The sequence below is a fragment of the Fragaria vesca genome, linkage group LG6, assembly GCF_000184155.1.
Source record: "Fragaria vesca subsp. vesca linkage group LG6, FraVesHawaii_1.0, whole genome shotgun sequence".
Taxonomy (NCBI): domain Eukaryota; kingdom Viridiplantae; phylum Streptophyta; class Magnoliopsida; order Rosales; family Rosaceae; genus Fragaria; species Fragaria vesca.
In genome coordinates, this window is record NC_020496.1 from 19,987,398 (window position 1) to 20,002,841 (window position 15,444).

General features: G+C 37.1%; 1 protein-coding gene across 1 annotated transcript; it reads left to right on the forward strand.

Annotated features, from left to right (window-relative positions):
• The first annotated feature begins 10,291 nt into the window (after positions 1–10,291).
• On the forward strand, positions 10,292–14,170 carry LOC101301406. The gene is made up of 5 exons (XM_004303347.1): positions 10,292–10,633; positions 11,352–11,507; positions 11,620–12,303; positions 12,655–13,386; positions 13,510–14,170. The coding sequence occupies exons 1-5, from the start codon at positions 10,292–10,294 to the stop codon at positions 13,840–13,842; spliced, it is 2,247 nt and encodes a 748-aa protein (XP_004303395.1). The 3' UTR covers positions 13,843–14,170.
• The last annotated feature ends 1,274 nt before the right edge of the window (positions 14,171–15,444 follow it).

Below are 15,444 nucleotides of genomic sequence, written 5' to 3' on the forward strand. Positions count from 1 at the left end.
TCCCAATAAGTTACTCTTCTTTATTTTCCTCGACTGAGTTCTATATCTTATATATGTATCTCTCACACCACCGTCCTGTATAAAACAATACTCGATTTCTATGGCCATCAGGTAAAGAGGTAGATGAATGATCAACCTTGTGTGAAGAAATGGTAATGATGCCCGACGATCCCCGACGGTAAGAGGAACCAACTGTAGATCAGTTCACAATACAAATCTGTTGATCACTGATGTTATATCTCAAGAAAATGAGAGCAGTCAGATCTATCACATTATTAGCTGCATGCTCTAGCTTAAAATCATTTTTAGAGATAACTGACAGCAGCCAACACACCAACAGGCAACAGCTGAGTTAGCAAAGACGCTGAGCCTTTCTATGGTTATCACAGCCGTAAGTACTAGTCTCACTTAGTCGTGGGACGTGACATTAATTCCCTCAAAATTACCAGTGCTTTCTTGTTTGATCGTTGTCACACCGGTACCTGAAATAGGAACAACACTGAGAGAAGCTGCTTTGTTTTTCCAAAAATATAGGTTGCAGGACCGCCAGGACGTCGAGTACTCCCGAAGTCCTGAGTAATCGAAAAAAGAAAAAAAAAAAATAGAGTACTCCTGGTGTGGTTGCTCTGTATTTAGTTAATTTTGATTGATTTGTAGGTTTGTGGATGTTACTGATGGCCGAGCTGGGCTACTGGTATGCTCCCAACTCTGTTTTGAACTTGTTATTGAGGAGGCTTTCGGTAAAATTAAGCAGTTTTGATATTACAGATTTCTCTGCGAGTAATATATTCTCTATTAATTTATCTCGTACGATAAACAAATAAACAATGTAACTAAAGAGTAAAAACTTTCAGTACGTTGTATATATATGTACGTGCCAACCATAGCCAGATATATAGTAACCCAGATATTTGATTTTCCGTTTACTATCGACTGCAATTGTGAATCGCAAACCTAGTGCACAGATATACCTTTGTTTAACCTAGTGCTATTTATCGATGAGCAATTTTTTACTGCCAACCTCAGTATAATCATGATTAAACAAAGAAGAAGTAGCATGGGGTTTTAGTGTTTTACACACACATTTGTTCAGCATATATGCGCGGAAGGTTTGTCTATGTTAATGGGGAATTGAAATAGAGAATGCGTTTCCCAGTAGCTACTGCCCCCTACTTGAATGTGGTCGTTGTGGAGACTCATTTGGGAGGCAAATGGTACCGTTTGGTTCGTGAAAAGCTTGGCAACAAAGAAATGCATGTCCTCCAGTCAGTCCAGTGCCAAGGTACTACTAGGCATATATTGGATTCCTTTACAAAATACAAGTCCTCTGTCCTCCAACGTGAAACATAGTGGGATGATAAGTGGCCCTCAAGAGTCAAGACTCTCCCACCCCACTACTCAATGTATGTAATCGTGGCTAGCTTTGGTGCTTTACAGTTCGAAAGTCGAAATTCGAAATTCGAATTACACGAACCCATCATTTCTTCTCCATCCAAAAGTTGGCCTCTCCGTTTTCTCATACCCAAGAAGTTGATCAGCTTAGACCCTTGGAATATCACACTTAGTTTAACACAGGAAGTCAGGAACCGTGCCATGCTGGGAAGCTTCTCCATGGAGCGAAAACATGTTTAACTAATAAACCTAGCAGTAAGGGGCGAAAGTATATTCCGAGTTACATATACTCTTTTCGAGTAATTTATAGATTACAGGGTAGTAGTTGAATGAGAGTTCTTCTAGTGATGACCTCTATAATGAGGACTAGTTGAGGACTTTTCGGTTTATGGTTTAAAAGACCTATTTTTCGATCACATATTGGTATCTCATCCGTTTAGTTTTTAGGTCTATATGATTAGATCATTCCTACAAATTTTCAGCCGAATCGGTGATTGTTAAGGTAACAAATTAGATCAAATTAATGTATGAACCAAATCTGTCAAACATGAACCGTTCAAGTTCATAATTAGTAAATCACATTTATGAATGCCTTAACGATTTTCATTATGGCTGAAAATTTGCAGAAATGATCAACTTATAAATACCTATAAACTGAACGGTTAAGATGTGGATATAAGATCGAAAAACGGGATAAGCCGAAAAGTCCTCAACTAGTCCTCAACTTAAGGGTCCTCATTAGAAAGGCTCTCGTTGATCTGCTGGGACGTTATTTAAATGTTTAGTGTCTTCACCAGCACCTTTTGACCGAAAGGTTTCGATGTTTTCCACACAGAGTGTCAATTTAATTGTAATGTTTAATTAGTAGAATGCACAAATTTGGAGTATATATAATTGTTGTTTGGAAGTATAAGAAGGTTCGAAATGGTTTGAATACGAGTATATGATGACAAAATACTCGAAACCAAATCGTTCATATTTTGTTTAAGCTTTGATGTGGGGTATCCAGTATGCTATACCAATATAGTTCGTACTTTGAAGTCTTCGGAGATTTCGATCCGAGTCATGTCCAGCCATACATGACTTGGTGTTTCTACAATCCCTTGTTTTTGAAAAGTGAATAATTTAAGCCAACGATGAGCCCCATGAAATTTGCACTTGGGTCTACACAATGTCTACAAAAGATTTTTATCAGCTAATATTTTGCTTTTTTAGATGTGTGCTTTTCTCTAAAGTCTAAAACGTTCGTTATAAGAAAAAAAAATTGAAAAATAAAGTTATTCTCAATTATCTCTTTCTCATATTCATCGTGATATAAGAGTGTAGTTAGCTTATCATACTCTTTGCTCAGACGGCCCTTCAATTTTATGCATTTTATTCTTATTTACGGAAAATCACAATTTACCAAAGTTTTCCTCTCTAAATGTTTACCGGTTTAGTGTTATCTGCTAATATTAGTTTTTTTTTTTTAATATAGTGTTGATGCGGTTGTCCTCAAGCTTTCATTAATGTGAAGTCCTCTAAAGTCTAGATGTTTATTACAAAAAAAATAATAATAATAATAATATTCTCACTTGTCTCTTTCTCATATGGATCGTCATTCATCAAACAATTAGTGTATCTCATACTCTTGCTCAAACAACCTTAATTAGTTACATGTAAATTAAAGTTAATTCTGAATCCTCAGTTTTTATATGCTCGTGAATTTATAATCATTCCCAGCTACAACACTGAGAAGCGAGAACCTCCATCAATCGCTTTCAAGAAAGATAAAGAAAAAGAAAAAAAAAAGGACTAGTGAATGTATGTGCGTTTGCGGGACAAATGAGCCAATGAAGCTCATCCCCTGCGACTTTCGGCCTTCCTTCAATTTGAAAACGAAAAGCAGATTACAAACAAGTAATATGTTAACAACAAAGCCACTGGCACAGGCGATTTACTCCAAAAACTAGGCAACAAAAGATTAATTGAGGATTGTTTGTTTATCCAGCTAGTTCATTTCAACTTTCCACACTACTAGAGAGAAATTTTTATGGCCTATATCACAATGCGACTGTCATTCGATAGGCGTGGTATTATCAATGAAGGATTTAGAATAAGTTACAATCTGACCAAGTTTCTGTCCAACAAAATGCAAGATAGCTGTCTAAACTTGCAAATGGCATGGCTGTCTTTATAGATCGACTTGCAAAACTCTGGGTTTCTAGAATTTTAGGGAAAATAACATTTCAATTGCACACTAGTATTTTGTTTTTAATCAACATGATTATTTGATATTATCATTGAGTCATTGGTTCGAGGAGTGAGCATGAAACATGGCCATGATTATATATATTGGAAGAGAAATAATAGAAGAGAGGGGAGAGCACGTCAATTCCCATTTACAAAATTGATAGAATAAACCATATGATGGTGGATTGTGAGATTCAACAATGCCCAAATTCCAAATGACACAATGATAGGAACAAGGAACAGACCAGGTATCAAAAGTCAGATTCCAGAAGCATGTGGTTTGAAACTTGGTTGGTATTTTACGTACTCTGCATTATTAGATATATAAATATATATATATATATATTTATATATATTTATATATATATATTTATATATATAGTTGTAGTGTTGTAGGAATGTAGAATACAGTATTTGAAATCCGGCTTCTTCGTTCTTTTAATTTATTTAGTTTTCCGGGGTAAATAACCAACTTTATTGAAGCTTAGCAGAATTACACATAACGAACTGCCCGATAAGGCTATCACATAGACCAGTGGATAAGGCTATAGTGTGTTAATATATGACATGTATCAACTTTATCTTAAAGTTGTAAATTGAGTCTTCAAAGTCGTAATATTAGTCCTCAAAGTGGTAATATGAGTTCTGGAAAGAGTTCTAATAAAAACTATTTAGTTGAGGACTAGTTAAGGATTTTCTCATTAGTGGTTTATTACACCCACTTTCATTCACATTTTTTTATCTCAACCGTTCAGTTTTTAGGTTTATATAAGAAGATCATTTATACAAATTTTCAGCTAAATTAGTGATCGTAAAGGAATCGAACTAAATCAAATCAATGAACAATCCAAATTTGTCAAACAATAACCGTTCAAGTTTATAATCAGTAAATCACATTTATGAATGCCTTAACGATTTTCAATTTGGATGAAAAATTTATAGAGATAATATACTCATATATACCTACAACTTAGGCGGTTGAGATATGAATATGTAATCGAAAAAAGGGTGAAACGAAGAAGTCCAACTAGTCCTTAACTTAGTGGTCCTTATTAGAACCACTTCCTATGAGTTGTTAAAGTTGTAAATATTATTAGTTACGACATGAGTCTGTAAAGTAGTAATATTAATGTTCAAATTGGTAATATGAGTATGAGTCTTTTTTTTATCACTTAAGGACTCAATTACCACTTTAAGCACACAATTTATCACTTGAGGACTAATATTGTAACTAAAAATGACTCATATCCAGAGCGAGTAAGTAATAACATTCTAGTGAGGAAAGTTTACACACATCTAATAACTAACCTATACTACTACCACCTGAAAATAATCTTAAAAAAGCGATGGGTTATAGATTAGCCCTGACGCTATTTCCTTAAGCCAGCTCGTAACATTTTATAAAATTAAAAAGCAAGTGAAATAGCCTAATTTAAGCTTAGACCCTGCCCAAAAGAACCAGGCCCATTAGCGCACTCGATGATGCCACAAGAGTCTAAGTACCCTCTGGGTGCTATCTATTTGATCCCCTTGTGGATCTCACTTTCTTTCTTCAACTTGTTTTCACGGTTGAGTTGTTCGCAGAAGATTTTCCTCAATATGATCGAGGGATGGTTTGATATCTGAGTCTTAGCTTCTTATTTTTAAGTCTGGATGACAAGTTGTTAGGTTGTCGATGAGAACCGCTAAGGCTTTATTAGGCTCTTTGGTCTGTGTCATTCAAGCTACATGGATTTGGTCAAATTGTTGTTGTGATGGCTAACGCGATAGTGTTCATATTTATATACCGTTGTTGTTGTTTTTTTTTTTTTTTTTTTTTTTTTTTTTTTTTNTTTTTTATTAAAGTAAGGTTACCGGTAACCGAACGCCTAGGTTAGGAAAGACGTCACTACCCCACCTTAACCCGGGGTTTTAACGTAAAGTTAAGGTTTTTGGTACAGTAGGGGAAAGGAAAAAAGGGGGGGGGGGGGGGAAAGGGTCACAATAAATCTTCGTAGAAAACATTAATGAAGTATGTGTCACATTTGAATTCTATGTCCATGTTTGTAGTTGTAATCTATGGCCTTTTGTTTTTGGATCAAGGGTAGTACTAAGTGTTTTCCTCTTAATGAACCGGCCGTTGTTCTTTAAATATATGTATATATATATATATCTATATATCAATTTCAAAGAAGTAGCTTTAAAATTGACATCAACTTAGAACGCAAGCCTAGAACAGATCACTTCTTCTTGCAGCTAATCTTGTTTTCTATTTTGACTCTCTAAGTGTTTATTGTAATGAGAGATTTGTATTTTGAGTTTGTTTTCTTTCTATTTTGTTGGAAAAGAAAAGTAGCTTTAAAGAAAAAAAAAATATTTCACAAGAAGTGGATATATGCAGCTAGGTCAAACTCTTTTATCTTTCCATCTCTTTTCATAAATGACCTCCTCACCTTTATGAGAGAAATGAATGACCACAAAGTAAGCATTTGTATAGATATTCTTCATCAACTCGATCAATCCTGTGGTTGACACCCAACTTTCCTCGAGTACACGAACATCCATCACCTCTTGCAAAATTTGACCAAACCTTTAAAGGCAAGCTAATTAAGCTTTTGAATTGAGAGGTCCATCCCTATAGGGTTGGTGGAGCCAATTAATCAAATATATATAGACTCTAATTAATTAGGACATCACCCCCACAGATTAAGTGTAATTTGATCATCAATCATGAAAAACTAATGAATCATCCCCTCGAAACTTTAGTTATATGAGGCTACGATTCCTCTCAACTTGAAGCATACAATATTTCAAAAGTGCAAAAGCCAACCTGTAAAGACAATAATACCAGTCCCATACGGAAGAAGATCGCAAAAAATCCCAAAGGCTGGCGGAGTAGCATATATGCATGCAGCAAGGTCTTTTCATCAATCTGGTTCACATAAAATGAGAGAAGAAAGCCTAGTGTTGAAATGATCCCTACCCAACTCATGAAGCAAAAAATCCACATGCAATCGAGTGCAAGACATGATCTCCTTCATCTCCAATTCTCCATCACTAGCTGTAGGTGCATATAAGAAACACGTACAGTGTGAGCAAGACTAATGGAGTTGGATGAATATGGACGTTGACTCAGTTATTATATATGAAAATGGGGTTGCTGAGCAACAAAGCATGACATCAGAGAAGCACAGCAGAAATGATCGAGTCGAGGCATGCCACTACCGAAAGGTATGAACATTTTGACTTGTTTTTGGGGATGATTAAAGGGTATGAAAATGATGTAATTGCCCTCTGCCATAGTCCCATCAGTAGTCGCAGTTTAGTGGTGAATGGAGACGGGTATTAGGTACAGCGCGAGAAAATCGTAACGTGTTTTGAGTTTAGGTTGGAAGAATCACTTACTAGTTAGGAGAGAGCCTTGACCCTACCCTGATGTGGTTTGGGTAATTATGGACTTTAACGTGCATCTTGTGTTTGGATTACTCACAACAACGTACAACTTCGTCTAATTAAGAAAGGAAATAGGAAAATCTAATTTCTATAATATGAAGTTTTCCTTTACACATATGACAAGCTGAGAAATGAGTGTAGCTCACACAGGCTCACACTCCTGACACTAATCGAGGTAATTTCATTGGTTCTGTTTGAGTTATTTTGTAGTGTCATGGCTATAATTACATAAGCATACTTCGCAAGTCCATTTACCACAATGACAATAATATGAATATGGGGCACTATCTATTTGTGATGAATACTAAATGCTAGCTTGAGTTTACTTAAGCGGAAGAAACTTGAAAGAATATTGAGAGGAAGATTCAGATGCTATGTCAGGTGGCATTAGGAAGGATGGTATTTTTGGTGTACCGGTATTGGCATCATGTAGTGTTTGAAAAGAATCTATACAGCTAGAGCATGTTCAAAATATGATCCAAACCTAGTAAAACCGTAAGAGCAAGCTACCATTTCATTTTTGTGTCAATTTTGTACCGGTTGCCCAAGTTAAGGATAATGTACAGCCTAAGAAATATACTAGAACCATATAATCATATATAGACATGTACAGCCTGATCGGATAACGTAAATTTCCAGTTAAAAGTTCTAGTTTTGGAGTGTTATCTCATCTATCAGGTTTGACCAAACACTTGGGAACTTGGCAATGACAGCATTATTCTGTTAACTAGTAGTTACTTGTGTTAATTTCTATTTCTTCTAAAAGAAATGCATTGAAGTAATAAGTGTTTACTCTTTTTTATCAAATGAGTGAAAATCTACCACTACTTTGTTAGAAAAAGTTGTGTTATTTAGGTTGATTAGCATTGAATATATTAACTAAGCTAAAAAAAGCATAGAAATCTAAGTTTTTTTTTTTTAACTAAATACAGATATGTCAAAGATAACTATACAGTTAGATAAAACGCCTCAATTTCATATGCTTATCAAGAGTCATTGCAGGCTCAGTAGACTTTGATGTTAGCAAAATGTAAGTGAATAAAGAACTTCATCTTCCTTTTTTTTTTTTTTTTTAAAAGAACTTCAATCTAAGGGAAACATATTTTTCTTCTAGAAAACAAATAACAAAAATAACTTTGTAATTTTGACTACAAAAAAGCACTTAAACTATAAAAAGTAATATGAAACATTTATGAGGCGCGAAAAAAGAATTGTCATCCTAGTTGATTGGATTATCGTACTAGTACCATCCTTTACAATTTTGGATTTATAACTTATCAACAAGTTACAACTTATTGAGTCACCAGTAGCACATCATTAATATAAATCGACGGTGATGTTATTTAGACATCTAGGTGCAATTAGGATAATATACTACCTTCTTATTTGTCTTCATGAGTTTCATCACTAAAAAAAAATAATTGTGCTATTAATTGAGAATATCCTCAAACAATATCTCTAATAGATTTTCCAACGAGATCAGGCGTTGTTTCTTTCTGAAATTAGAGTCCGATAAAGTAGCGAGAATTTGGACTGTTGTGGATTTGCTCATTCCTAGGACGATTTTCATGGTACTTTGAGTAAAAATGGATCCTACTCGTCTTCCTAAGACAAAAACAAAATCATTACAGATGTAATCCCTGCAAACGAAGGAAACAAAACGTGTTCAAAATATTACGAATTCAACTATCCCTTTATTACGTCAAGTCACCAAATTTACCGACAGACATGATCTCTAATCTCTTTATCTTTACTCACAGACATGATCTATGATCTCTTTATCTTTAAATTATCAAGATAATGTAGTAAATGACACATTAGTGGCACAGTTGAATCCAAGTATTAACTCCACGTACACATATTCAAATATCATTCATTACGTCAGGTCTCTAAATTACCCGACATATGTGATCTCGACAACCACTTTATCTTTACCGGATAAATTGTCAAGATAACGTATGAGATCTCGACAATTACTTTATCTTTATTGGATAAATTGTCAAAATGATGCAGTAAATGACACAGAATCCAATTAATAACTCAACACAGATTCAACTCTCCTTTATTACATTAAGTCGCCAAACTCATTGACAGACACATAATCTCTCGACAGTTAGTCATTTATCTTTACTGGATAAATTGTCAAGACAAAACAGTAAACGACACCAGATCTAAGTAATAACTCCACATTACAAGGCAATAGACCATATCCACACCCAGGGGCGGATCTAGGTAGGAGCTTGGTAGGGCTCAAGCCCAACCGAGATTTCTGGATAAATATACTAGTGTATGTTCTACTAGCAAAACAGTTAATGTTGCCGGCTTGGTTATGGATATTTACTAATTTCAAGGCCACCTGGGTTCGACTCGGGGCTATGTAGGTCTCTTTTTTCTTTACAGTTTTACATCTTAATTTCTTACTTTTTTTATAATTATTTTTTTCCATGATTCTCCTAAAGGCACATTGGGCTCAAATTAGACAATGGACATTCTTTCTGTATGACTTTGAATCTATCGAGTCTTTAGGGCCTCAATTCTTTGGGTAATAACATTCTTTTGTTGATGTTAGGGTGCGTATTTATAACTCTTGCGATTGTTTTATTTTGAATATATTTTTGATTGAAACCTTTTCTCAACCTCTTTTGTTTTATTGATAGAAAAGATTTGAAGTTTTAGATACTTAATACGATATTTTGGTGAATTTTCTTATCACTTCAGTTAACTAGGGAAGAAAAAAATTCCAAGCCCACCCCGTTTCCCAATCCTGGATCCGTCACTCCGCACCACATATCAAACAATCCTTAAACAAAAATTAACAACCTTAAAAACCATAGAAAAGAAAGAAAAAAAAATCACGTACCCTAATAACCTAGGTCGCACCAAATCTGACGTCGCTTTCAGCACACAGTATGACAGTAAATCCCCGGCTAATGGAACCAAAGTACCAAACAAGCTTAACCCAAGGTGGGAAACTTTCTTTTAACCAGAGTAAGCAAAAAGCTAGAGAGAGAGAAGACCCCAGACTGCAACAGCATACAAATACAAATTACAAACATAATAAACACCGCAATATTCAACCCTTTCACTCTCTCTCTCTCTCTCTCTACAAATAAAAATTTCCGATACCCAAAAAACGGCATATTCTGCTTCTTCTTGTTCTCAAATCTCCAATCTTCAACGGCACTGAGACACTTTTGAATTTCTAGGGATTTGATTTGATTTGAATCGGGGGGAAATGGTGGTGAAGATGATGAAGTGGCGGCCGTGGCCGCCGCTCACGACGCGGAAGTACGAGGTGAGGCTGGTGGTGGGGCGACTGGAGGGCTGGGATCCGGCGCGGGACGGCGGCGAGAACAAGTTGACGGTGGAGATTAGGTGGAAGGGGACCAGTCGGGGCAAAGTGGGGCCCTTGAGCTCGCTCCGCCGCGCCGTCGTGAAGAGGAATTTTACTAAGGAGGTGGAGGCGGGTGAAAACGGCGTCGTTTTGTGGGACGAGGAGTTTCACAGCGCGTGCTCGTTTTCCAAGTATAAGGACAATGTGTTTCATCCTTGGGAGATCGCCTTCACTGTCTTTGATGTAAGTTTAAAGCTTTTCTCGATTCAATTTGATTCTGGGTGTATATGGATGGTGTAAAGTTTTAGTCTTTTTTTGTTGGGTTTGATATTATTGTAATTTGGTGAATTGGGTTTGATTGAACTGTAAAATTTGTAGGTGGGTGCCTGACAGAATCTATAAAATCTGAGATGGAAATTTAGAGGATTGTTTCTGGATTTAGGTGGAAATTAGATACTTAATTTTGTGAACTGAAATTTTTGATTTCGTTTTTGTTTGTTCCCGCAGCTCTTACTATCTTTTCTGGTTAACTGTACTTATTTGACTAATTTGTACAAAATTTCGATTTGAAATTGATGTTTCTGTATAATAAAGGGTTGAATATGGTGGTGCGCGTTTATAATACTTGGTCAAGGTTTTTGGAAATTGGACTTTGTTTGGGTGATTGACCGGTGGAGTATTGACCAGGGTAACTGTAGAGTTTCATCTGGGTTGCTTGTGCTAGGGGGTTTTTGAATCTTAAATTTTGAAGTTTATGTATATCTGCTTCCCTTTCTTTGGTTGTAACAGCCGCAAATTTGACCCCTTTTTATATGGATTTTCATATGATTTGTTCTTGAATTATAGGGGATACGGTGCTTTAATTTTTTCTGCTTTCTGTCACCTATTCTGGTTGCCCGTTTTCATTTCAAGTAAAGCTTGGTTAATTTCAATAGAGAACTAAGGTGCACTCCTAATCCAGGGTCTGAATCAAGGGCCAAAAATTAAAGCTCCTGTTGTCGGAACAACGTCAGTGAACCTTGCTGAATTTATTTCTGCAGCTGAAGAAAACGAGCTTCAGTTAAACATCCCTCTCACCATGTCTGCCAGTGCTGCCGAGCCCTGTCCCTCACTTTGTGTATGCTCCCGCCCAATAGTTTTAAATATTTTTCTTGTTTCTGTAATAAATTGTGATTCATCTATCTTTTATCAATTATATATCTTTACTATATTTCTTTTAAAATTTTCAGATATCGCTTGGCTTATTGGAACTGAGAACGCCGCAAGAAATGGCAGAGCCAGTGCAGGGATCAATTATGCCAACTCCATCACCAGCCCAATCAAGAGAAACTGTTTCTGCAGAAAAGGATGAGCTTTCTGCTCTTAAAGCCGGTCTTAGGAAAGTAAAGATTTTTACTGAGTACGTGTCCACCAGAAAAGCGAAAAAACCCTGCCGTGAAGAGGAGGGCAGTGAGGGTAGGTGTTCTGCCAGGAGTGAGGATGGTGAGTACAACTATCCATTTGACACTGATTCACTTGATGATTGTGAAGAAGGTGAATCAGATGATGTCAAAGATGATTCCAGTGTTAGGAAGTCATTCAGCTATGGCACACTGGCCCACGCAAATTATGCTGGAAGAACAATTTACTCCAATATGAGAATCAATGGCGAAGGTGAGGATTGGGTTTATTACAGCAATCGCAAATCAGATGTGGGGTGCTCACAGGCCGAGGACTCATCTGCATCAGTCTCTGAGCCGTCTGTTAGTTCAAAGCGGGGCTTACTTCCTTGGAGGAAGAGAAAGCTGAGCTTCATTCGGTCTCCTAAAGCCAAAGGAGAACCATTGTTAAAGAAGGCTTATGGTGAAGAAGGTGGTGACGACATTGATTTTGACCGTCGTCAGCTTAGCTCTGATGAATGCCTATCTCTTGGGGTAAGATCCTGTCTTGATAGCTCTTTATGATGGCTTAATTAGGTCCTGATAGTATAAGGCTCATTGTTCGTAGCAGCTCGATTCATAAGTTTCTACCGACTCATGTTTGCATTGTTAATTTAGATTTCTTTTCTATTGGAAACTTCTCTCCTAAAATTTTCCTATGTTTAAGCATTTGGCAAAGCTCTTACTTTGTTCCGGATTAAATATTGGAGGTGGTTGAATCTAGACAAAATTAGTCTATCCCCTGTCAACCTCCACTGTAAACTGTTTCAGCCTAGCTGAAGTACCTGACGTATGATGTGATAATTATATTGTTTTTACTAATAATGGCAATTTTTTTTTTCTCAGTGGCAGAAGACGGAGGAGGATTCATCTGCTAATCGGTCATCAGTTTCGGAATTTGGAGATGATAATTTTGCTATAGGCTGTTGGGAGAAAAAGGAAGTGACAAACCGTGATGGACACATGAAGCTTCAAACACAGATCTTCTTTGCTTCTATTGATCAGCGGAGTGAGCGGGCAGCGGGCGAGAGTGCATGTACTGCTCTTGTTGCAGTAATTGCAGATTGGTTTCAGAATAACCCTGACCACATGCCCATAAAGTCCCAGTTCGATAGTCTGATTCGAGAAGGCTCGTTAGAGTGGAGGAATCTTTGCGAAAATGAGACATATATGAAGAGATTCCCCGACAAGCACTTTGATCTTGAAACAGTCCTCCAAGCCAAAATACGTCCTCTTTCTGTAGTTCCAAGGAAATCTATCATTGGGTTTTTCCATCCTGAGGGAGTGGATGAGGGACAATTTGATTTTCTACATGGTGCAATGTCCTTTGATAACATTTGGGATGAGATTAGCCGCGCTGCATCCGAATGTTCTAGCAATGGGGAACCTCAAGTTTATATTGTTAGTTGGAATGACCATTTCTTCATCCTCAAGGTTGAACCAGAAGCTTACTACATTATTGATACGTTAGGGGAGAGGCTCTATGAAGGATGCGACCAGGCCTATATTCTTAAATTTGACAGCAACACGGCAATTTACAGAAAACAAAATGTTGCAGAATCATCTGATGATAAAACAGCCAGTGATCAGCCAATTGTGGGAGGAGCTGTTGAACCGAAGAATCAGCAGATGCAGCTGGTCAATGGGAAGGAGGAGGGGTCTATAGTAGAGGCAGAAGTAATTAATCCAGAGGAGCAGAAGGAGGAAGAGGAGCTCGTGTGTCGAGGGAAGGAAGCCTGCAAAGAGTATATAAAGAGCTTTCTAGCTGCTATTCCGATAAGGGAATTGCAGGCCGATATCAAGAAAGGATTAATATCATCCGCACCTCTTCATCAACGTTTACAGATTGAATTCAATTTTACCCAGTTCTCAAAACTGCTGCCTACTAGTCCACCGGCAGAAGTAACCACTAATGTGTCACAAAGTCCACTGGTAGAAGTAACCGCTGATGTGTCACAAAGTCCACCAGCAGAGGTAACCACTGATGTGTCACAAAGTCTCCAAGTTTCTAAGGCAGAGGTTGCTGCGGAATAAGAGTGTAAATTTTAGGAAGTGTGATTACTCTAACGTTCTTTTCTTTTTTATCTTTTCTCAACTGAGTCTCTAATGGGAACTGGGATTAACAAATAGGAAAGTGCTCAATTTTTTTGAGTACCATGGGAGGGAGGTGAGCTCATGTCGATTCTAAGATAGGCTGGAAATGAAAGTGTATGTTTCCGCAGTTGGATCTTATGTTTGTTTACCTTATTTGATGTGGCATTGCTTTTAAGTAGCCTAATCTCTCTGGTAAATGGGTATTCTGTACATGACTCTGTAATCTCTCTTTCAGACTACTCAGCTCTGACTTCTTACCAATGTTATCATACCCTTTTTCGAGTCTCAAAATTTTCTTTTGGTTTTAGCCTTTAACTTTCACAGACTGTTGTATGGAAAATCATGTCATGCCGTTCTGCAGCTACTTTCTTATTCCAATTTCCCATATGTTCTTTTCGCAAGTGTTAACATTGACAGGGGGAATCTGATTGGGTTTTGTATGGGATTCTGGTTATTGATGCCATCTATTCCTTTCTCAGTTTGCTCTATCTTATTAGCTGTAAAGATGGATATTCTTCTTTTTTGCCTCGAGGAAAAACAATGAAAACAAAAGAGGATGATAGAACTTTCAAGTTTGGTCTTCGAGGACATGAGAAGATTCTCCAGACATGCACGCTGTGTTGAAGGAAAAGTTTAAGCCTGGAATGTCTTCCACCACCAGAGCACTACCTAAATAACAATAACATAATCTTCACACTTGACCAAAAAAAAAACATAATCTTCACACACTAACACACACCAAAAAAAGAAACACAATTAGAGGGATGGTTTTCTTTGGTATTCTTGGCCCTGTAGAGCACGTTCAGAATATACTTACATCTTAACAGTCTGCAGGTACTGGTTTCTGTCATAATACCCGAACAACTTGTAACAAACCCACAACAGGCTGAAAACATGAAGTTATTGAAATTGAATAGAAATCATGAAGATAGAATATTGTCACCTTGACGATCTAATTATTGCTTGATATTCTTTACAAACAAAAAATATATATTATTGATTGATATTATTTATGTATGGATGTGAGAACTGGGAAGTAAGTCGTAACAGTCTCATAACATAACTTCAAGTGTATACAAAATTACCATCAAAAGTAAGCAATAACAATGAGTAAATGAGCAGGTTAAGATTTGATAAGAACACTTATCAACTGAAGCTAAACTAGACTATAGCCCTAGAGATATGGTTAAAAGTATATTTCCCTTCAATTTAATCAAACGCAATTGATACATCCCACCTTTACATAAGTGAGAATCGGTAATGGGACATCTACGGTGTCGGTTAAGCTAGCCAACCATTATACGAGTTTAGTGACTTGTGTATGTGTGTGTGTCTATATATATATATATATACACACATACACAGGCATTCTCAGCTGCGGACGTCCGCATCTCTTTACGGTGCGGATTTCCGTCCGTTTGCCACCGTACGGCGCCGGCGAGGGCGCACCTCCATCCTAGCAGACTCCAGCAGCTTCCCCGATCACTTTTCATCCCCGGCGAGTCCGCCGAATTGCAGTTTTCCGACCAGATCACCCAAAAC